At 49.4% G+C, this 22,866-nt stretch overlaps 1 protein-coding gene across 1 annotated transcript in view; it reads left to right on the top strand.

The window, feature by feature from the left end:
* DSCAML1 (DS cell adhesion molecule like 1) overlaps nt 1-22,866 on the top strand; it is a 365,263-nt gene that overhangs the window by 7,574 nt on the left and 334,823 nt on the right. The window contains exons 2-3 of the mRNA XM_008021021.3: nt 9,881-10,198; nt 13,610-13,756. Coding sequence (XP_008019212.3) covers nt 9,881-10,198; nt 13,610-13,756 — 465 coding nt within the window. The remainder of the gene's footprint in view (nt 1-9,880; nt 10,199-13,609; nt 13,757-22,866) is intronic.

Here is a 22,866-nt window from a genome sequence, read left to right as displayed (position 1 = left end):
AATCTGTCCCCTAATCAGAGGTTGACCCCTTCTGCAGCTTTCCCACCCGGCGTCTTTTTCTCTCTGCACTAGTACTTCCCGCGACAGGGACTCCTTCCTTGCAAGGCAGCCCCTTCCTGGCCACACAGCTCTGACTATGACAGAGCTCACCCTTAGAATGAGTCAAACCCTGTTGTGGTCTTGGACCTTCTACTCACTGGTCCTGATGTCACTGCTTCAGCTACACAGAGCAAGGCAAAGCCCTCTTCCACTTGACAGCCCTGTGACTATGACAGGCAGATGTCCTGCCCATTTGAGGCCCCTCCTCTGGACACGCAGCATCCCTGGTTGCTCTGATACACCCTCATATGACATTGTTTCAGTGCTTCATGGTGCTCCTGAGTTCTGCAATGGCTAGTTTTCTGACAGTAGGGTGGCCAGAACTGAGAGAACACTGAACTCTAGCCCCAGCTGGGATGCTGGTGAGCTGTGTCCCTGGGGTAAATGACTCCACCTCTTTAGGCCTTGTGAATGGAGGAGATTGGACAAAATAATCTCTTAAGTCCCTCAAGCATTAACAATCTAAATCTAGGATTCTCTGGGGACAACTGTGCTGTCTGAGCCGACTCCCTGGAAAGAACTTTTGGCCATAAGGGACCTTCCTTTGACAGGCCCTGTCTAGAAAGGGCTGGAAGATTAAAGAGTCTGTCCGACAGTCAGCTGTTGCTCATAACTTCTCCTGGAGCTGATGGCGCAGGGCCTTGGAGGTTGAAGGATAGCTGCGTCTCCACTGGACCTCCCAGGTTTCTGGTTGCTGGTCACAGAAACCATGTTTGTGCTGAGAATCTAAGAAACAAACACCAAAACCACCCATGTTTCTGATGGACACAGGGAGGACACGTGAGCTGTGCTTTGCATGGGAATTGGAAGTGGGGGTGCTTTTTGGTCATCTCAACGACTAGGGTGGGGAGCTGCCGGCGTTTAGGTGGGGGAAGGATGGAATGTCTAATGACAGGGAGATTCCCAAATCATTCTGAATTATCATACCCCAGTTGCTCTCTTTTGTCAGAAAATCCCCCTACAGTGTGCTCACACTGTGGGGATGGTCTCAATCTAGCCTGTCACGTGCCTGCTGAGCCACACGTCCTGGCATAAAGATGTGAAATGCAGCTCTGCCACTATGAACTGTGCAACACCAGGAAATTATTTGACCTAAGAGCCTGTCTTCCTATCTGTAAAATGGGGTCTCGAACAGTAGCTACATCCAAGCGCTGTTGTAAGAACTAAATGTGCAATAATGCAAGAAAAAGGCTTCCCACCATGCCTCTGGCACAGAACAAATGCTAAAAAGAAATGATGGAGCCAGGCGTGGTGGCTCACACCAGTCATCCCAGCACTTTGGGAGGCCAAGACAGGCAGATCACTTGAGGTCAGGAGTTCGAGACCAGCTTGGCCAACATGGTGAAACCCCATCTCTACTAAAAATACAAAAATTAGCCAGGCGTGGTTGTGCATGCCTGTAATCCCAGCTACTCAGGAGGCTGAGGTAGGAGAATGTCTTGAACCTGGGATGTGGAGGTTGCAGTGAGCCAAGATGGTGCCACTGCACTCCAGCCTGGGTGACAGAGTGACACTCCGTCTCAAAACAAACAAACAAACAAAGCACTGTGATGGGGAAGGTAGTGGTGGAGCAGGTGTGCCAGATTGGGTGGACATCACAGGCAGAGAGCATAGGACTTGGCCCGCTGCTCCCTCTTGTCCAAGGACCGTACCAGCTCAGGCTGCCCGGTACATGCTCTGATGCTGTCTAGGAGACTCAACCTTCTCCTTCCCAGGGTCTGGGCTCAGACTATTTCCAAGATGTGGATGCAACATAAAATGTTTTTAGTAAAGCAGCAAGACACCGTCTGGCTGGTTGTCCTCTGGGTTTTGAATGGACTTGGTGGGTGAGCTGGTGGGAGGATCACCCTACTGGTTGATCCTCTCTGGACCCAATTTTTCCACCTCTGGGATGAGAACAATCAGAGTGAGGGCACAGAATACATCTCCCGTGAAAACCTTTGTGTGGAAATACAGTGAAGTAATCAACCTTGCAAATCAATCCAAGAAAACTCTCCAGCTCACATCTGCATGAAGAACTCTGCGTAAGGCCTGGGAGTTAGCAAAAGCTGTGTGGCTACTGCAATGCTCTGTTGCTATTGATTCTACCACTATTGTTTGCTTATCTTGATTGCCAAATTAAGTTAATTAATGTGGTGGTAGGGTCTTGTCAGCCAAGCAGATGACAATTGTCTGTCATTGGGAAAGAAAATACAGAAGTCCAGGATGGCAAATCTACTTTTCCGAAGTACTGTTACTCTCAGTATAGACAGAGAACACCAGTCTCAGAAATAGAATTTCTGGTCCTATGACAGACTTGGTGAATCTGTTATCTAAGACTCTGCATTTTTAACAAGCTCTCTAGGTGATTCTTATGCATATTGATGTTTGAGAACGACAGTTTTAGGTTATTATTATTATCATCATCATAGGTGAGCAGTAAATATTTGTTGCACAATGATTCACTTTTCCCACAAATACTTACTGCTTGCCTGCTATAATAATAATGCTTGTAACGACAGCCACAAATACTTAGGTGGTGCCAGGCACTTATATACACCAAAAACTGTCCCAAGTTCTTCATATGTATTAACTCATCCAACCATAATAACCCTTGAGGTAGATATTGTCACCACCTTTGTATAGATGGGGAAACTGAGGCACAGAAAGGCGAGGCAATCTTGCCTGGAGTTACACACACTGCTTGTAAGTGACAGAGTAGGGATTCAAACCCAGGGAGCCTGGTACCAGAGGCTGGGCTTTTCACCACTGTACTGTGTGCCTAGTATGTGCCCAGGAGACAGAGCCGTGACTAGACAGTCACTGCCCTCAGGAAGCTAATGGCCCTCACGGGAGAGGATACCTACTGTCCCCTTGGTCCTGACCCTTCCTCCTGTCCCCTGCCCCCTGCTCCCCTGAAGATCCACGACCTCTCCTACAAATGGTTGCCATGCCCGGGTGAGGCTGCCTCTTGAAGGATCTTGCCTGTCTCTGAGGGAATGTTGCAGGGGTCCCAGCGCTGGCAGATACTCCTGGATGAAAAGTCCAGTGAATGAGACGAGTAAATATTGTAAGGGAAGAGAACAAAATGACTCATCTCCCAGTGGAGGTGGCGAGGTGTTAAGATTTCAGTCCCCTCAGGTTGTCCTTTACAATGATTACAGATGATGACAAGGGGGTAATTCAGTGTGCACCTCAGAGCAACCTCAGTCAGCCAGCTCCTCCCACTGCAGCCAGACACCCCCATCCCACACAGGCAGGTGGGGTGGGAGCCCCAGGGGTTACATACATGGGGCTGAAGTTCCCTTTGCAGAACTAATCTTGATACCCAAGCGGTGGAGGGCTGGCAAGCGAGTTGATGCAGTGGATACTTAGGTTTCAGCGGTGACCCTGGGGGCAGGCAGTCCAAATGCCTGGGGGCGATTTCTGGTTTAAAAATATTGCTGTGCTATTTCCACACTTCTAATCTCCTAGCAATTTGGAGCCTGTTTTACGAAACACAGCATCAGGGTGGTGCTCAATGTTAAACGGCAGAGAAGATTAAATGGGCTGAAGTCTGGGCATCTGTCACATGACAACCAAGCCCATAACTTCCATTTTCTATTAAAAATCCATTTCCCCCTTTAACCAGAAGAAGCTTTGCTGTTGATCTGAGTGTCTCTCTATTTATGAAGTGTTCCCCCTCCTCTTCTTTCTTTCGGTAAATATGCCTAGTTCTGTCTGCAGAGGGAAGAAAGAGCTGCGGGGAGTGACTGAGATTGGAAGGAAAAGGAGGAGTCTCTGTCAGGGGATTTGCTTTCCAAATTGGGACCAGCTTGGAGAGAAGACATGAGGGGAAACTTCATCAGAGCCCAAACTTTGAACTCAATGATGTGATGGGAAAAGCTCGGGTTTGGAGCTGGTTGAATTTTGACTCTGTCTCTTCCTGGCTGTAGGATCTTGGAGAAGATGTCAACTCCTTCAGCCTCCTCTTCCTCATCCTTAAAATGAGGCTAACGGGCCCTCTGCCTCATGCCTTTGTGTGGGGATTAGATGGCCAAGCCTGGTGCCTGGCACAAGAAGGCGCTCCATAAATGCTAGTCTCCTTTCTTTTGGGGACTCCACACCCTTAGGCCAATAAGACTTTAGGGAAATAGATGTCCAGCCAAAATGCCACAGAAGTTAGACATGAGGACTACAAGGACTTGGATGACCTCAGGCGCCACTGTCGGGGACTGCTGGACACCTCAAACCTTGCTTTCCCAAGCTTGCAAACCTCCAAGTATCCCCCACTGCCTTTGACCCCCACTGTCTTCCACCACTGAGGCCCAAACTCAATCCAGCTGGTTTCACCTCTTCTCCCCAAACCCAATCCAGCTGGTTTCGCCTCTTCTCCCCCAAACCCAATCCAGCTGGTTTCGCCTCTTCTCCCCAAACCCAATCCAGCTGGTTTCGCCTCTTCTCCCCAAACCCAGTCCAGCTGGTTTCACCTCTTCTCCCCAAACCCAGTCCAGCTGGTTTCGCCTCTTCTCCCCCAAACCCAGTCCAGCTGGTTTCGCCTCTTCTCCCCCAAACCCAGTCCAGCTGGTTTCGCCTCTTCTCCCCCAAACCCAGTCCAGCTGGTTTCGCCTCTTCTCCCCCAAACCCAGTCCAGCTGGTTTCGCCTCTTCTCCCCCAAACCCAGTCCAGCTGGTTTCGCCTCTTCTCCCCAAACTCAGTCCAGCTGGTTTCGCCTCTTCTCCCCAAACCCAGTCCAGCTGGTTTCGCCTCTTCTCCCCAAACCCAGTCCAGCTGGTTTCGCCTCTTCTCCCCCCCCCCCAAACCCAATCCAGCTGGTTTCGCCTCTTCTCCCCAAACCCAATCCAGCTGGTTTCGCCTCTTCTCCCCAAACCCAGTCCAGCTGGTTTCGCCTCTTCTCCCCCAAACCCAATCCAGCTGGTTTCGCCTCTTCTCCCCAAACCCAATCCAGCTGGTTTCGCCTCTTCTCCCCAAACCCAATCCAGCTGGTTTCGCCTCTTCTCCCCAAACCCAATCCAGCTGGTTTCGCCTCTTCTCCCCAAACCCAATCCAGCTGGTTTCGCCTCTTCTCCCCAAACCCAATCCAGCTGGTTTCGCCTCTTCTCCCCAAACCCAATTCAGCTGGTTTCGCCTCTTCTCCCCAAACCCAATCCAGCTGGTTTTGCCTCGTCTCCCCAAACCCGCCCACTGCTCCAAGCCTGCAAGGTTTCCACAGGGCCCCCTAACATGCATGCCTCACCCACTGTTGTTGGGCTGTCTTCTCTGGGAGTGCCCCCCCTTGTCACCCCACCTATCCAGGTCTTCCAGCTCAGCTCAGCTCCTCTCTTCCCAACGCTTTTTCTCTGGCTGCTGAATAACTTTCCCCTTCCCTCCCCATAGCTCTTGGCTAAATCAGTGTTTTCAGCTGGCCTCATGCATGGCCAGGTGCTACTGTTTAACCTCCTCTCCTATTCCCCATCTCCTTTATAAGCTCCTGGAAGGTGGAGCAATTCTCCTTGTCTTTGATGCCTCCCACCGTACCTGGGATACTGTGGTGCAGCGCGGCTGGTGCTTGGTAAATATCTCCTGAGGCGATGAATGTCTTCTCTGGTCCCTGGATCAGAAATGACTGGCGAAGGAGGACGCTGAAGGGTGCAGGAGTCAGGTGAGAGGAAGTAGCGTTTGGAGAGGGCTTGGAATTCTGCAGGGCTGCAGGGTGGAGCTGTGCCCTTTCATCCCTGCAGTAACCTTAGGCACCCTCGACCCCTCAGGGAGAGTGAACAATCCCCATCTCATATTAGAACATCCTCATGGGGAATCAGGAACTGCCCCATTCCATTCCACCCTCTCAGCAGCTCTGGGAGGCAGCTAAGATGGTGCAATCACATCCTGCCCTTTTGCAAAGGAGGCGCAGGAGGGCTAAGTGGCTTGCCTGAGGTCACACAGCAGGTGAGGGGTGAACCCCCAGAGGGGAGGTAGTTCTGTCAGACTTCAAGGCAGGGGTCTGGGGCCCCTCTGGGAGCTTGCTGGGGCTTTGTCACTGCTCTGAAGATTCAAATGAGTCTGAGAAGGTGGGGAAGCCCCCGCTGTAGAGGCCACACCAAACTCCATGAGGCCAGAGTGAGGACGTCAGGCTCCTACTACTCCCGCTTCTTTCCCTGGAGTTCTGAACACACCCATTGCTTCTGTGGCCACTTACCCACTGCCCATATGCCCAGCCTTCAATGTGGCACATAGCAGAGATTTGAGGTATTTGCTGGTCTGTGCCTCAGTTTCCTCTTTATGTGTTTGCTCACTCCCTTCTCTTGGCAGGTAGGGTGAGGTTAATGCTTATTTAAGGGTTTCTGCATTCTGAGCTGACAGGTGCCTTGTGATGGTAAAATATGAACCCAATGTAAGTGCAAAATGCTATTGTTTTACACCTGAGGGTGATGTTTCATAATGGCAATGCACTGTCAGAGCCGTACGCAGAAATGAATGGTGTGTCTAATCCTCCCTTGCTCCCCCAGACTCAGAAGACAGAAGCTCACATCCCAGGATGGGAGAAATATGAGGCTCCTTGCCTTTTGCTATAAATCTGCCTTTTCATCAGTCCTGACAGGTGGCTGGACAATCCCAGTCAATTTATCAATTAAATCTACCCATTTGTAGTTGCTGGGAACCTTGTGTCCTTGGCTTCGGCAAGATCTGAGGCCCAGGAGTGCAGGAAGGCTGCCGTCACTGTAGTTGATGCTCCTGGAGGGAGCAGAAGGGGCCTGGGAAAGTGGCCGTCTGAGGAGGCAGGGAGAGTGGAATGGATTTCCAGCCACTAGAGAAGGAGAGTGGGATGTGTGTTTGGAATACGGTTGGGGTGGAGGAAGGGTTGGGGAAAGTACCCAGCCTGAAAACCCTATTCTGTGGTTTGATTTGTCTTCCATGGAGTTTCTGCAGTAGAGCGGGAGGTACATCCCCCAGCTCTGAGGCAAGGCAAAACTGGGTTCTAGCCTCAGTTCTGGCATTTGCACATTGTATCACTTTGGGGAAGTTAGTGAACTTCTCAGAGTCCTAATTTCCTTATCAGTAAAATGGAAATAATAACACCCCCTAGGGAATTATGAAGATTAAATATATCTGTATAATATAAATACAGTATCTAGAATGGACCTGGCACAGAGCCTGGCCTGTAGTTAACAATGAAGTCAGTGGTGGCTATTATTATTGCTGGAGGTATTGTCATTACAGAGGGCTACATCATACTTAGCCTTAAGAATTTACTTACCTTCTCACAGGAATCAATTCGTGAATTCCTCCTTGTCAGGGATTCTCTCGGCTTCCTGTCCATTTACAGGCACCATGTAGAGTCTTTCTGTAATGTGATGGATTTTTGGCTCCCAAATCCATGAAGCTGCCAGGGTGAGAGTGCCTGATTAACTAGGTTTCTCAGGAGGCACCCAGGACCCCCAAGCAATGCCCCTGTTCCCAAAAGCAAGGTATTGTCTGAAATGCCCAGAATCCAACAGAAATCATTCCCGGGAAGGAGTGTGCATGTCGTGTATGTGCATGTATGTGTGTGTGCACCTGTATGTTCTTGGCCAGCTGAAAATGGAAGTTGGTGGCCAAGTTGTGTCTGAGGGAGGTGAAAGTCCCCTCTTTATTATTGCAGTGGTTATACTGTGGTCATACATCACAGAATGGTTAAGACAGTGACTGTAGGGTCAGATTGCCCAAGTCTGTGTCCCAGTGCCCTCACTTACTGGTTCTGTGGTCTTGGGTAAGTTGCTTTGATCTCTCAGTGCCTTAGTTTCCTCATCTGTACACAGGGATACTAATAGTACCTATGTTTTAGTGTTGTTGGGATAATTAAAAGAAGTCATATGAGTAAAGTCCCTAGCAACAGTGCCTGGCACATAGAAGATGCTTAACAAATATTTGCTGAATGGATGTCAGTAAGGAAGGCTTTCAGAAAGTGAGAAGAATCTTGGAAGTGGGACCTGCTAAGTGTGTATTCTAAGGGAAACCTCCCGAGCCTCAGTTTGCTGCCTGGTGAAATGGCATGATTTCATGATCTTGGGGAACACTCTAGCCACAGCAAGTCAGTCATGCTTCCAGAGCTTCTAAGGGTCCTGTGCAGAGCAGACTTGCTCGGCCACCAATTTTGTGACTGTCACAAGAGTAGGCAGCATGAGGAGGAGAATGGCAAGGCCATGTGGCTCCCTTCTCCAAGAAAGTGCCTTTCAGCTGCTATGAGGGCAGTGCCTGGTGGGGACAGCAAATGCATTTGCTGCTAAGAGGATGCTCCTGACACCGCAGCAAGAAGCCCACGAATGTGTTTTCCAGCACGTCTGCTAATGGCTTCATCACAGCTTTTTATGAGACGATGTGAATTGCTCTGACCAATGAGGCTTAATGGCCTTCCTCAACGAGCTGCCTGGTATATTCTCCCCAGAGGCTCAGCTCAGAGTTAAGCCAAGAATATTAATATGGCCGGATGTGGGCCCTCCCCCATCCTATAAAGTTGTGGAAATTGAGGTCAAGTTGGGTCCCCTGCAACGTTCTTTAAACAAGCAGCGGAGTGGTTTGTTTGCTCGTTGATCTTCCTGGTGGAGAGGGAGTGGTTTCCAGCTAGAGACCTGGGACCCTGCCCTCTCTTCCTCTGGGTTGGTGTCCACTTGCTAGGCAGTGGATTTCTTAAAGGTGCAGGCTCCTCAAGAGGAAGGGGGGTGCCCCTTGATTCCAACATTCAGGACTACTGGGATAAGAGCAGGAAATATCTAGGCCTGATGCTGGGATAAGAGGAACAGATGGCCAGTCCTCCCAGTCAGGTGGCCCTGCCACTGCCAGCTGTAATCATAAGAACATTCTCCCGTGTGGTTGAGGGTTGGAATGGCACCATGTCAGAGATGGAAGGGGGTCTTTGCAGTCTTGCCCATCCTCTCCCTCTACTTTCCAAGTGAAGGAGCAGATGATCCGAGTGAGGAAGGGAATTGCACAGTCACATGGTGTCAGGGCTGGGTTTAGAAGCTGGGTCTTTTGGCCCTAGTCTAGATCTTATCCACCCACTCTTCTTCTGGCCCTCATTCAGTCCTCTGTGGCAACACATTTCTCAAATTGGCTATCAGGGTCTCCTGCACTCTTCCATCTTCCATTCCAGGCGAGCATCCCGGCTCCTGTAGCCATTCGTCTCAGAGCAGGGTCTTGAGACCTTTTGCCACTTTCATCTGTGGGACAGTAGAAAGAGCACTATAACTCTTTAGGAGCAATGGGGTCACATTTTAGTTCTGTAACCTAGCTGTGTGATTCTGAACAAATTCCAAAAATCCTGGGGCTTTCTTTTTCTCTTTTCTTTCTTTTTTTTTTTTTTTTTTTTGAGACAGAGTCTTGCTCTGTTGCCCAGGCTGGAGTGCAGTGGCACGATCTCTGCTCACTGCAACCCCCGACTCCCGGGTTCAAGCGATTATCCTGCCTCATGCTCTCAAGTAGCTGGAACTACAAGCACGCATGCACAGCTAATTTTTGTATTTGTAGTAGAAACGGAGTCTCATCCTGTTGGCCAGACTGGTCTTGAACTCCTAACCTCAGGTGATCCGCCCGCCTCGGCCTCCCAAAGTGCTGGAATTACAGGCATGAGCCACCGCACCTGAAGGCTGGGGTTTTCTATAGATCAGGAACTGTCTCTGATTCACCTTTGCCAGTGCCTGCTATATAGTCAGTGCCCAATAGGTGCTTACTGAATGACTGATGCTTGAAGGTCAGGTGAATGAGTGCAGCCTGTCGCAAGCCTCCATGGCTTGTGTGGGTATTGTTAGAGCCCATGCTAACCAAGTCTCTCCCCTTGCCTCTCCTGCAGCCCGCCCTGAAGATGTCGGCACCAGCCTCTACTTTGTAAATGACTCCTTGCAGCAGGTGACCTTTTCCAGCTCCGTGGGGGTGGTGGTGCCCTGCCCGGCCGCGGGCTCCCCCAGCGCGGCCCTTCGATGGTACCTGGCCACGGGGGACGACATCTACGACGTGCCGCACATCCGGCACGTGCACGCCAACGGGACGCTGCAGCTCTACCCCTTCTCCCCCTCCGCCTTCAATAGCTTTATCCACGACAATGACTACTTCTGCACCGCGGAGAACGCTGCCGGCAAGATCCGGAGCCCCAACATCCGCGTCAAAGCAGGTAAGGGACAAGACGCCTGCTGCCCCAGTGGCACAGGAGAAGGCTGTGCCAACATTCTGAGGCTATGTGTGCAACATGCTCGGGGCGGGGGGGCTTGCAAGAAGTCATTCACCCAAGAACAGTTTTGTTGTTCACTTTTGCATCTTAGTTTACCACTTGCTGTGTGTCCATAGGCATAAGAGACTCTCTTTCTCTTTCTCTTTCTTTTTCTTTTTCTTCTTTCCTCTTTCTTTCTCTCTCTATCTCTTTGAAACAGAGCCTCACTCTGTCGCCCAGACTGGAGTGCAGTGGCGAGGAGACACCTTCCTAAGCTTCAGTTTTCTCATCTGCAAAGTGGATGCAACTACATGTGACGGTTAAATGAGATGGTGCTCATTTAAATGAGGTGCTCACTTCAGCCCTTGACTTATAGAAAATCCACAGTGAGGTTTTCTTGAAGCCTTTTATTGAAAAATAATACATAAAGAAAAGTGCACACATCATAAGTATGTAGCTTGATTAAATTTTACAAAGTTCAACTAACACTCAGATCAAGAAATACAACATCAGCACCTTAGAAGCCTTCCTCAAGCTTCTTTTCCTACACTATTCCTCTAATAGGATGCCACTATTCTGATTTCTAACAATATAGATACTTTGCTTATTTATGAACTTTATACAAATCGTGACCAATGGTATGTATTGTCTAGACCTTTTGCTCACCATTCTGCTTATGGGATTTACCCTTACTGCTGTGTGTGGTAGGAGGTTGGTTGTTCTCACTGCCATCTAGTGTGCTATCATGCAGCTAGAACACACTTTCTTTGTCCCATCTACTGCTGAGGGGATGTCTGAGGATAACACATCTCATGAGAAAAGGCATTTTGGTGAAATTCACAATGAAATACTTTTAGCAGTGAAGGATTTTGGTCTATGGAAGAGTAGATGGAGGCGAGGAAGTAGCATTTCTCAGGTGGTCTACTTTAAGAAAAAAGAAAGTCTCATTTCTTTGGATTAGGTCAGGAGGCCAAGGGGACAGCTTAGATCAGCCATTCTTCACTAGGACATCAGGGTACACTGGTGTGTCATAATCAGTGGCAAGGTGGGTCTCAGATAATTATAAAGCACTGAAGTTTTGGGAATGGTTTTCAGCTTAGAAGAGCTTTTCAACTTAGAGACCCAGCCCACTGCAATGGTGCCAGGCCTAGGTCATGCCATCTTTTCCAGGGACTGTGTTGGACCAACCAAGGAGAGTGGTTCTGGGAAAGGCCTCCCAACCAGCATGTGGTGACAGACCCTCTCTGACTTTTTGGGGTCCTTTTGCCTTAGGGACACCTCTCATAAGAGCAAGGTTTAAAGTAGTTGGGAACGGGAGTGTGTAGGGGTGAGGTGGGGCGAGAGCTCTGCCTCATTCCATCGGTTGGTTTGGGGCTAGACCATGAGCTCTTAGAACACAGAGTTGCTCAGGGTTTCTCCCCGGGCTCCCCATGGACTCTTTTTAAGAGCAAGTCCTTTGCACTGCTCAACCCCAATGCAACACCAAGTGCTGGACTAGGAGCCCTGAGGCCTGGGTTTGGAGCCCAGCTCTGGCCTCCATAGCGTGGAGGATTGGGTTAAGGGGAAGGGACCATGTTTTCTGTCACCTCCCCCTCATTGGGTTAGGATGCAGTTTTCATAGTAAGTGTATAAATGTGTTTTTACAAATGAAGAGATTAAGACAAAGAGAAGTTAAGTCACTTGTCCAAGGGCACACAGCCATTTAATCACAGACGTGCAGCTATCACGAAAAGTGACATTATCAAAGTGCTTTCCTTGTGCTGGGCCTTTCATATGCTGCTCTTATGGTGATTTCCTTTTACAAATGAAACTGAGGCTCCAGAAGGTTAACCAACCCTTGTCCAGGATCACACAGCTGGCCAGTGGAGGAGGCAGGGCCCGCTTGTTAGATGCCATTAACCATAAACCTCTGCTGACTCCCTGGGACATCACGGATGGCATGCACTCCAGCCCGCCCTTTCCACTCTGCCACCCTGCCTCCCTCCAAGGTCCATTCCCCTTGTTCTCATCTGTGCTCTCCCATATCTGGAGTCAGGGCCCTGCCCAAACCCATGGAAGGGCTGGACCACAGATCCACAGAGCCACCAGTGCCTCTCCTCTCTTCTCTTTCTTCCACCTCAACTACATCTCCTCCTCATCATAGCCACAACTTGGAGAAGGGGAAAGAAGAAAGACCCAGGAAGGGCCAGGGAGAGTCAGGCTGACTGGAAACACAATCAATTAAGAGACTCTTGATGATGCCAGAGGGGCTGCAGGTGCACAGTCGGGTGGGGATGGGCTGCCAGGGCCCTAAGTGTCACCTTGGCAACCATTGCAGGGAGAGGAGGAGGGCATGCTGCCCAGGTGCCTGCTGAGGGACAAGGTCGGGAGACAGCAGGGCTCTGGATGTTCCAGCTTTACTTTGCAGAGAAGGGCGTGGAAGGATCAAGTGAGGCCTGGGAGAGGCCAAACAGAGGAGGACAAGGCAGAGGCAGAAGGCTGGGTCCCATTCCTAGGGCTGGGTCTGCCTGCCTGTAGGGGCCAGACACGTACAGTGGCTGCAGGTGGCAGTGCCCCAGAAGCCAGCTGAGGCAGGAGGTGGGCACTGTGGGGGAAGGGATGGTTCTGAAAGCAGGGGCAAAGCTGGGGGTCAGGGAGGGGTGCTCTAGAGGCTGCAGCCAGGGTTAGAAGCGGGGAGAAAGCAGCAAGGATGCTCTGTTTTGGAGAATCTTGGAGACTGTGTCCATGTCTCTGGAGTTCTGTGTGCTCAGAGACAATCACAGTCCCAAACATTCTCTCCCTTTGTCCTTGTAAGTTCAGGATCTGAACTACATTTCCCAGCCTGCTTTTCACGTTGAAGGAGCCCAAAACTCAGTTGTTAGAGCCTGTGTCACAGGTTTTGTTTGGGTGCATTATGGTCACTGTGCCCAAAATAATTGCCACCCTGGGTCTAACAATTCAGGAAATCTGGTTTGGTTTTCTTAGGGGAATTCTAGCATATTTCCGTATTACCTGCACATCCCTTTGGTGAATATAACATTGCAGGGCTTAGGTGCTGCCTTCAAGGCTCTTAAAATATAATATGATTTGCTAATACCGAAATGGGAAAGGTTGGAATTTGGATGGATGGTCTTGCAGAGGGAGGCCAGATATTTTTGAGGGAGAAAAGGCTGCCCAGTAGGATGGGGAGGAGGTTGATGGAGAAGGAGTTGCCCAGACAAGAACAAGATCATGGCAGGGGCTTCTGGGCTGGCTAAGAGGGAGAGGGGAAGGAAGAAGTGAGGAAGGTGAGGCTGAAGGAGCAGAGGGAGTTGAGCTGACTCTTTGTTCCTTTCTGGGGACCCTCACCACATCCTCGTGACACTCTTCTCTTCCCCACTGCCAATCTCTCTGCAGTTTTCAGGGAACCCTACACCGTCCGGGTGGAGGATCAAAGGTCAATGCGTGGCAACGTGGCCGTCTTCAAGTGCCTCATCCCCTCTTCAGTGCAGGAATACGTTAGCGTTGTGTCTTGGGAGAAAGACACAGTCTCCATCATCCCAGGTAAGAAGCATCCTGGGGCTGCGGCAGATGGGTGCTCGCTTTGTGGGGACTGGGTAAAATAGAGATGCCTGAGCTGGTTGTTGAGCTCAGCAAGATCTTGAGATTGGCCCTGGGGAGTGATTTGTTATTGTTCTGGTGATGCTTTGGCAAAAAAAAAAAAATGTCTTTGGTCTTGGTCTGGCACGTCTCTGTGTGGGGTGTTGAAGACCCACACGCTGGTGGTCTTGACTGGGCGTGTGAGGGTGCCATCAGACACCGAGTGCAGTGGAAGCCCCATCCTTTCTGACTGCTGGGGTTTTGCTTGACTCAGTCCTGAGGCAAGGCTGGAAGCACCTTACCTGCGAAAGGTGGCAAGGGGACGAGGGATGAGAAGAGGGTTTGTGGTCTGTGTTCCTGTGTTGTGTGACTAAAACAGTGAGCACTGCCTCCTTGGAGGACCTGACTTCAGGAAGCTTGTATATGGGGACTTCCCTTCTTTTCTTCTTGCATGAGTTGGCTAAAGACTCCATCGGAATTCTAGCTGGCCTCGCTTTGAGGCTGATGTTGGGAGATGGTGGTTCATACCATATTGTGGGTTCATCTCATTACAGCTGCTGTGATTGCGAGTCCCTCATTATTGGCTCCTTTTACCTCTGTGGGGTTGTGTCTCCCACAGGAAAACAGATATGGAAGCCCCAAGAGAGGACCTCAGGTCCCTAAAATACCTCTAGGCCTCCATTTACAAAACTGTGGGATTTTTCCATCACCAATTTCTTCATCTCTGCACATCGCAGGGGTTCTGCTGCGTTTTCTTCCTTTCTCTCCCAAGGACCTTTGTTTCCCTTGCTGTAAATTGGAGCAGCTTGACCAGGTGATCTCTGAGTGCCCTTTGAGCATTAAGGTCCCATAACTGATTGTATGAAATGATTCTTGTTCCTCAGGGTTGATGGTTTAGTTGGGGAAGATAAGACTTCTATTCATGGAACCTTTAAAGCAGGGGTTCTTAAGCCTGCCACCCATTTAAATCCCCGAGGAACTCCTTTAGAAACACCAGTGCTGGCTGGGCACGGTGGCTCACACCTGTAATCCCAGCACTTTGGGAGGCTGAGGTGGGTGGATCACGAGGTCAAAAGATCGAGACCATCCTGGCTAACACAGTGAAACCCCCTCTCTACTAAAAATACAAAAAATTAGCTGGGCATGGTGGTGGGCACCTGTAGTCCCAGCTACTCGGGAGGCTGAGGCAGGAGAATGGCGTGAACCCAGGAAGTGGAGCTTGCAGTGAGCCGAGATCGCACCACAGCACTTCAGCCTGCGCGACAGAGCGAGACTCCATCTCGAAAAAAAAAAAAGGAACACCAATGCTTAGCCTCAAATCAACTGAATCAGACTCTCCCAGGAGTAGAGCCTGGGCATCAGCCTTTTCAATGCTCACTAGGTGGTTCTGATGTGTACCTAGGACAAGAACCATGCTCTGGCGTGTTGACAGCTAATGCAGCAGGAGACTTTCTTTGAGACATTAATTTGCCTTTTTCACTCAGTACTTTTTCCTTCTCTCAGTTCCAAGCAGATGGCCAGGCCATTATATCTCCAGACTTCAGAGCTTGTAGCAGGATGGGAATTCGAAGCTCCTGGAAGACAGCTGCTCCTCCTGTCTTTTGTAAAACCATAGGCTAACAGCAAAGGTTAGGAAGGGTGTTTTGTCTGGGGAGGAGAGCCTCTGAGGGCAAGGAACAAAGAGGAGATGAAAGGATGCCAGGGTTGGGGACGGTGCGGAAGGCTGCTCCCTGGATGCACCCAGAAGAAGCGGTTGGACCCCACAGGGGTGGCTGTGTGGGGCCCTGCAGGGTCCAGGACTGAGGCCAGGGTTCTTGTGTTCAAGTGAGAGGTGCACAGCCCAAGAGCCAAAGCAATCATTCAGGCAGGGACCATGGGCTGGTGAGGACCAGAGGTACCCCGGACCTTGGCATATACTGGGAGAAGCCCCAATAATGTTGGGAACAATATCCTACCTATCTAGTAGTGTCAGATTTAAGGTGATTTAAAGAACATAAAGAAATGTGGTGTTCCTTATATACTTCAGTTTATGAACTAAGCATTATATCCATTAAATAATAATTTTTGCATTATAATTTTGGGGGTGCTTACTACATCCCAGGTACAGGGCTCAGAAACTTTCATACAGGATCTCTTTTTATCATCACAAAAAGTCCATAAATGTATTTTCCCCTCTCCACTTTACAGAAGAGGAAACTGAGGCTCAGAGAAGCAAAATACCTTCTGAATCACACTGAGCAGAGGGTGGGGCTGGTACCAGAGTCTGTTTTTTCAACCTGTGTGTTTAACCCCACACATACATGCTTCCCCCACCATATAAATGTATCCAATAAAGTGTTACTCAAGCTACAGTGGAGGCTTTAAATGTGTGCTATAGGCAGTGAGGGCTTTGGCTTTAGGAAGGGGGACAAATTGATGTAGGGACGACTTCATGGAATCAAGTGCAGTGTGGTGATTAAGAGCCTAGAATCTAGGACCAGACTACCCGCATTTAATACTCACTCCATTGCTTACTAGCTGGGCGAGTCATTTACTCCCTCCGTTTCCCCACCTGTAAAATGGACTTATAGGGTTCGAGTAAGAATTAAATGAATCAATATATGAATAATGTCAAGAACACTGCCGGACACTTGCTGAGCACAGGTTATAGTGATTCTTAGGTGGACGAGAGCATTGGTGCTGGCTGTTTGCTGCGGTGGTATGTGTTTCTGGTACGGAGTGGTATCTGTGTTCCCCATGCGACTGCAGTTCCCACGGGCCAGCACCGGATCATTCTCATCCACACATCCCCACTTCTGTACTCAGGGTAAATAAAAGCTCACTAAATGATCAGTGAGTAGATGAACGGGTGGCTGGAAGAATTCTGGAGGAATCTGGGGAATGGCATGGACAGAGGCATGGAATAAGGACAGCAGGCTGGGCGTGGGGTGGGGAGAAGACCAGATCAGATAGAGAAGGAAGGTTAACTGGTTCCTGTGCTTAGGAGCTGGAGGCAGGGAGCTTCCCCCAGGCGGCCCTTGTAGTTGGTGCTTCAGGGCTGTCTTTGATGTCAAGACTGGGCTGGTGGCCCCAAAGGGCATAATTATCAGGGAAGTGGCCTTGATGCTAATCTGCAGGGCTGTGTTAAGCTTTGGTTTTGCAGAACCCCTTTCTTTAGTTTGGCCTTGGAGAATTTTCTTCTCCTGCCCAGCCCTCCAGCCCTATCCGTAATCATTCTAGATCATTCTACAGCTACACGTTAGATCCAGGGCCAGTCTTCCCCAAGCACAGAAATCCAACTAGCATGATCATGGAGGACTCCATGAGAACCAGAGAGAGTGGAGTTTTGTCTTGTCCAGGCTCTGTAGGTGAGGGGACCAGAACTCGGGCCCACATGCCACATGCTTTAATTTTGGCAAAGGCAAGTAGTTTGATTTTTTATAAAAATAGAATTTTTTTCCACTAACCATATTCACACTATGCCCAGTATGTGTGCTGTGTGTGTGTGTGTGTGTGCGCGCGCGCATTTTGAGGTGGGGAGGCTGGATGGCACTTCTCATGGTGGGGGAAGATTACATAGCAAGTTGCCCTGAAGGTTAATGGAGGATGGAGGAGTCAGGGATATTTCCCTCTGACGCTTCAGGATCAGCTTCTGGAGCCAGAGGAACTGTGTTGACTTTGATTTCTGGATCTGCAGGGCTGGGGTCAGCTTCTCCACAAACAGCAAGTCCGGGAGGAGCTGGAACACAGAAGGAGAAGCAGGGAGACTGGCGTGGGCCCATCAGAGCCCCAGGAGGCATTCCCCTGGGGATGCAGGTACCCTGAGAGGAGGGGCCCTCATGTGGTTGCAGCCCCTGTGGATGGGAGCTGGCTGTCCCACGCCTCTTTCTGAGGGAGTCTGGGAAGAATTGAAGGCTTGGGACCAAAACAAGCTCCATGAATTGGGTGTTTACTCACAGGTTAGCCTTCCTGGCTCTCTCTGGCTATCCTGAAGCTGGCAAAGGAAACTCTCACCAGCTTTTTGGCTGTGCTTTGCCCAGGGCAGTGACAGGCTGGAGAAATAGCTCAAAGTGCTGCCCTTTAGCTACCTCCTATACCCGCCTCCACTCCCTCAAGCAGGTCATCTTTCCATCCCGCTGTTTAAAGACGTGCCTATGAAGCACAGAGCCTCTCACTTTGTATCTGGCAGACTCCCACCCTTGCTTTCTCCAGGGATTTGGTCCTGGTGTGAACTGGCTCTCCGAGGCTGGCAGGGTGAGGGTAAGAGGGCCAAGGGCTGTGCACAAACATAAATTAAAATTAAGGCCTCCAGTGAAGCTGAGATGTGGTTTAATTTCCCATCTGCATGATCACCATTACAATACATGTTATTGGATATAAAGATAAATCCGACCCTGTTCCTAATAGCTTTTAATTTCCACCAGACCTGATTATATCAATGTGGGCCCCTTGTGGGAGTTTCCCAGCATGCTCTTCCCCAGCATCCTGACTGGCTGTCTCGGCCCCAGCGGGGAGTTTGGGACACTGCTCAGATGCGGGCCAGATGTGTCTGCTGCCGCTCAGGAAGACAAGTCTGCATCAGCTCCCTTGTCCATGCAAATGGGAATACTGAGTTGTCACCGTGTCTTGGCCGGCTGAAAGTGCACTGAGGACACTGTTGTGAGTAGGGAGACACAGGGGCAAGGAGGCATCTGGCCAGAGGGGTCCTGTGACATGAGAAAAGGTCTCCTAGTGTCGTATAAGGATTCCTACCAGGCAGTGCTTCCTCCCAGGAGCCCACCTTTGGCCAAGAGAGCAAAGTAAACTACCAGCCTCCGTAGAATAATGAACTCCAGAGTTCCAGGGTGCCAAGTGGGTTTTCACAGCTCTCATTCCATTCAGCGATCTCTTCTGCCTGGGGTACAGTGGACCCCTCCTCTCTGTTGACGCCCTGCCCCTCTTTTGTCCCTTACACTTTTGTCCCTTACTCTTCCACGAGGCCAGACATAGGCCTGCCAGGCAGACAGTACTACCCTGGTTTCGTTCCCGGAGCCCTGCCTTCATTCTGTCTTGCGTCCTAGTCCGTTACTTTTGTCTGTCTGCCGCAGGAGGGTGTACAACTATCTTTTTCATCTTTTTATCCCCAGAACCAGCACAGCACTGTCGCAGAGGAATAATAATAACAAGATTAATGATAATACCTGTCATGTATGGAGACCTCTTTTGGGTTAGGCATTTTACATATATTATCTCTAATTCTCACAATAACCCTTTAAGAGATTTTTTTTTATATATTCTGTTTTTGTTTTTATTTCCTCATTTAATAAATGAGGATGTTGAGGTCCAGAGCAGTTAAGCACGTTACCCAAGGCCACAGCTAATAAGAGATGCGGCCTGGATGTGAGCTGGTCTTCCATGTTCCTCTACTTCCTGCTGCCTCTCTGGAGCAGGCTCGGAATCGTTAGGAATCTGGTGTCCTTAGGTTTCAACATAGGAGGAGGGCCCATCTCTGTCTCCTGCACTTGCCTGGGAACAGAAACCTATCACCAACCCTTGTGCTGACCTCTGGCTGTGTGCGCAGTGACCAGAGGCTTGGGCTCCTCTGAAGGGCAACAGATCTCCAGCTTAAAAACCAGTGAACAAAACAGCCATCCTAACAAGAAGGCTTTGTTGGGTTCTGGCTCTGTTTTTGGCCCCGTGGGAGACACAAAGACTGTCCTAAACTGGGAATTTAGGATTCGGCTCATGTTGTCGGCTCTGATGGACAGGGATGGATAATCTCAATACAACAAACAAATGTGATCTTGGTTTGGCTTTGGAATGCAGATTCAATTTATTAATTACATTTCGCTCAGGCTGACATGAAGGTCACTTCTTTGGTTCCCACGAATCTACACCAATTTGAATGGAAGATAGGCACAGAGAGGGGAGGTGGTGCCAGTGCTGGAAACCAGTTTGGGCCACGTGTAGGCTGTGAACATGTGGAATCACAGACTGTGAGAGCTGGAAAGTGCCCTGGAGACTGTGTCACTCAGCCTCTGCATTTATGGATAAAGAAACCCAGGTCCAGACTAACGCGCTCTCCTGCCATCTTCTCTCCTGTCTCTCAGGGCGCATGATTTTAACTACTCATGGGCACCTTTGTATTTCACTACAGATACCAGATATTTTTCCTCCTTTGTCTGTCTGAAGCCTACGCATCTTTCAAAGTCTGGTTCAAATACTACTTTTTCCATGATGTCTTTCCTCGATTTCTGCTAAGAATGGATTTAAAAGTCACCCAGATTAACCCACTCCAAGGGGCTCCTTTTCTGAACTCCCTCCAAACTTTATCGGTTCCTTGCTCAAGACACTAATCGTACTTTGTCCTGTAATTTTTTTTTAAAAGTCTGTGCTATCTCCATTACAGGAATGTATAATCATCAGGGGCAGGATTCATATTTTATTTAGACCTCTCTTCTCTCCAGTGATTAATGGTGATGACAAAATGACAGTTTCTCCCCTATTGAACTGTTGTGTGGCGTGGAGGACACCGGGAGACCTGCCTAAGGTCCCGTAGCAAATCGGTGGCATTACCAGGGTCTCAGCTTGGTAGTCCTTCACCTCCATAATGCCAAGTTGCTTCTGTGGGTTCCTCTTGTGATTCTCTGCTGTTCAGGTATAGAATTGGAGACCTAAGCTCTCAACTACTTACGAGTCTGGAGAAAAGCGGCTGGGATTGTCACCCTGTGCTAGTGAGAAATAGACAATAGATCCGAGGCAATTCAACAAAAGGGGCTTGGACCCCTGCTGGGTGCCAGGCACAGTGCCAGGCCTTGCAGAGGAGTCCAGGTTGGCCATGATCTGTTCCTGTCCTGGCTTCTGTCTTGGGACTATAGTGTCTTCCCACAAAGAGGAGGATACCACAGGAACATTCTTTCTGTTGATGGCCACACAGTAAGGCATGCTGAAGGAGATGGGGCTCAAGTCAGGCCCTGGAGTCTGTGACCAGGTCAAGAGGGCAGAGAAAGCACTTTGGGTGGAGGTGACAGTGCAGGCACAGGCAAGTGGGCAATGAAAGGGTGGGGTGATCTGGGAACATGGCTGGAGGGTAAGAAGAAGTGATGAGCAACCTGAGAGGTCACTGGGCCGTTTAACTCATGAAGGTACTGCCTAGTTCTAGGGAAAAAATAAGGGACAACATGATAATGAGTGATATTTATTGAGCACTTACTAAGTTGCCAGGCTCTGTTCTAAGCATTTGACATATGTAGCTTGCTTCACCTTTTCAGCAATCTAAAGAGAAGGGGACTTTTATTCCCCCGTTTTGCAAATGGGCAAGTGGAGGCACAAGAATGCTAAGTAAATTGCTTAAAGGTAGTAAGTGGTGGAGCCACAACTTATGTATTCAGACTCCATCATCTGTGCTCCTAAGTGCTGCACTAAATTGTCTCCCACAGAATTCACATATATATAACATTTTATATCTATATATATATATATATATATATATGAGAGAGACGGAGTCTCGCTCTGTCGCCCAGGCCGGAGTGCAGTGGTGCAATCTCAGCTCACTGCAAGCTCTGCCTCCCGGGTTCCCACCATTCTCCTGCTTCAGCCTCCCGAGTAGCTGGGACTACAGGCGCCTGCCGCCACGCCCGGCTAATTTTTTGTATTTTTAGTAGATACGGGGTTTCACCGTGTTAGCCAGGATGGTTTCGATCTCTTGACCTCGTGATCCGTCTACCCTGGCCTCCCAAAGTGCTGGGATTCCAGGCATAAGCCACCGCGTCTGGCATATATATATATATTTTTGAGATGGAAGCTCGCTCTGTCACCCAGGTGATCTTGGTTCACTGCGACCTCCACCCTCCAGGTTCAAGTGATTCTCTTGTCTCAGCCTCCTGAGTAGCTGGGATTACAGGCGCACACCACTGTGCCCGGCTAATTTTTGTATTTTTAGCAGACAGGGTTTCACCATATTTTAAAACTGCAAACCAACAAGAAAAAGACAATGCGACAGAAAGTTGGAGAACAGTTATGAGCAAACAATTCACAGAAGATATAGTGGGATGTGGTGGAAAGAAGACAGGCTGTGGAGTCTGCTAGTCTTAATTGATGACCTTGCAAGTTACTTCCAAAGCCTCAGTTTAATCATCTATAAAATGGGAATGATAAAACCTATTGCACATAGAATCCTTGAAATAAAAATTGGGCCTCGGAGGAGACTTAAATTCCTAAATGGGAAAGGAGTCATCTAAATGCATTGAAGAAATTGCCTATCTAGCTTCATGCGGTTGTGCAACCTTAGACCTCATCTCCCTCGCCCCATCTTCTCCATTGTCTGGCATCATCACCCACCACCTGTGCTACCTTTTTTGGGTGCTGGGCTAGAGGTGGTAAGCGAGGGGCTGCAGCCACCCAAAGGGGTGGTGGTCCTAGAGTCACAGATGGAGAGTGAATCCCCCTAAATATGATCTTGAGAAAGCTACAAAGGACTGTGCAAGATGGATCACCACCATCATGTTTTTATCTCAAATATTCCATGATATTAACTGAATAGAAGGACAGAAACAAAGTGCCTAGGATGTAGTATTAATCTCTGGATTCACTAGCACCTTGCCAGGGTACCTGATAAACATTTTCTGTTGAGGGAAGGAATGGAGGTGTGGTTTGGTACCAACATAGTAAAGATCAGCTCCACAAACTGCAGGGTGTCTAATTTGCTCCAAATGCTCAAGCCCTGGTTCCATAAAAACTATTGTGTCTCAAACGATACAGTTTATAAAGTGCTTTCAGATGATTTCACTCGCTTCTCACAGTAGCCCCCGTTACCTTGCCCATTTTACAGGTGTGGACACAGAGGCAGCATGGCTTAGTGACTTGTGCAGGCAGAAGAGGAGTGAGAGGGGAGGCAATAGACGTGTATGAGTCCATAAGCGTATGTAGGGCCCCGCGGCAGGCACCTGCATGTAATCTCATTTCATCATGCTTGGAACCCTCGGAGGGAAACATGCTACCCCCATTCTTAGATGTAAAGAAAATGAGATTCAGAGAGGCTGAGTGATTTGCTCCAGGTCACACAGCTTCCAAGTGGCAAGGCCTGGGTATGGACCAGAGCTTCTGTCCCCAAAGTC

The sequence above is a fragment of the Chlorocebus sabaeus genome, chromosome 1 (genome assembly GCF_047675955.1).
Source record: "Chlorocebus sabaeus isolate Y175 chromosome 1, mChlSab1.0.hap1, whole genome shotgun sequence".
Lineage (NCBI taxonomy): Eukaryota > Metazoa > Chordata > Mammalia > Primates > Cercopithecidae > Chlorocebus > Chlorocebus sabaeus.
Note: the sequence above shows the minus strand (reverse complement) of the source record. Positions and strands in the feature narration are given on the sequence as shown.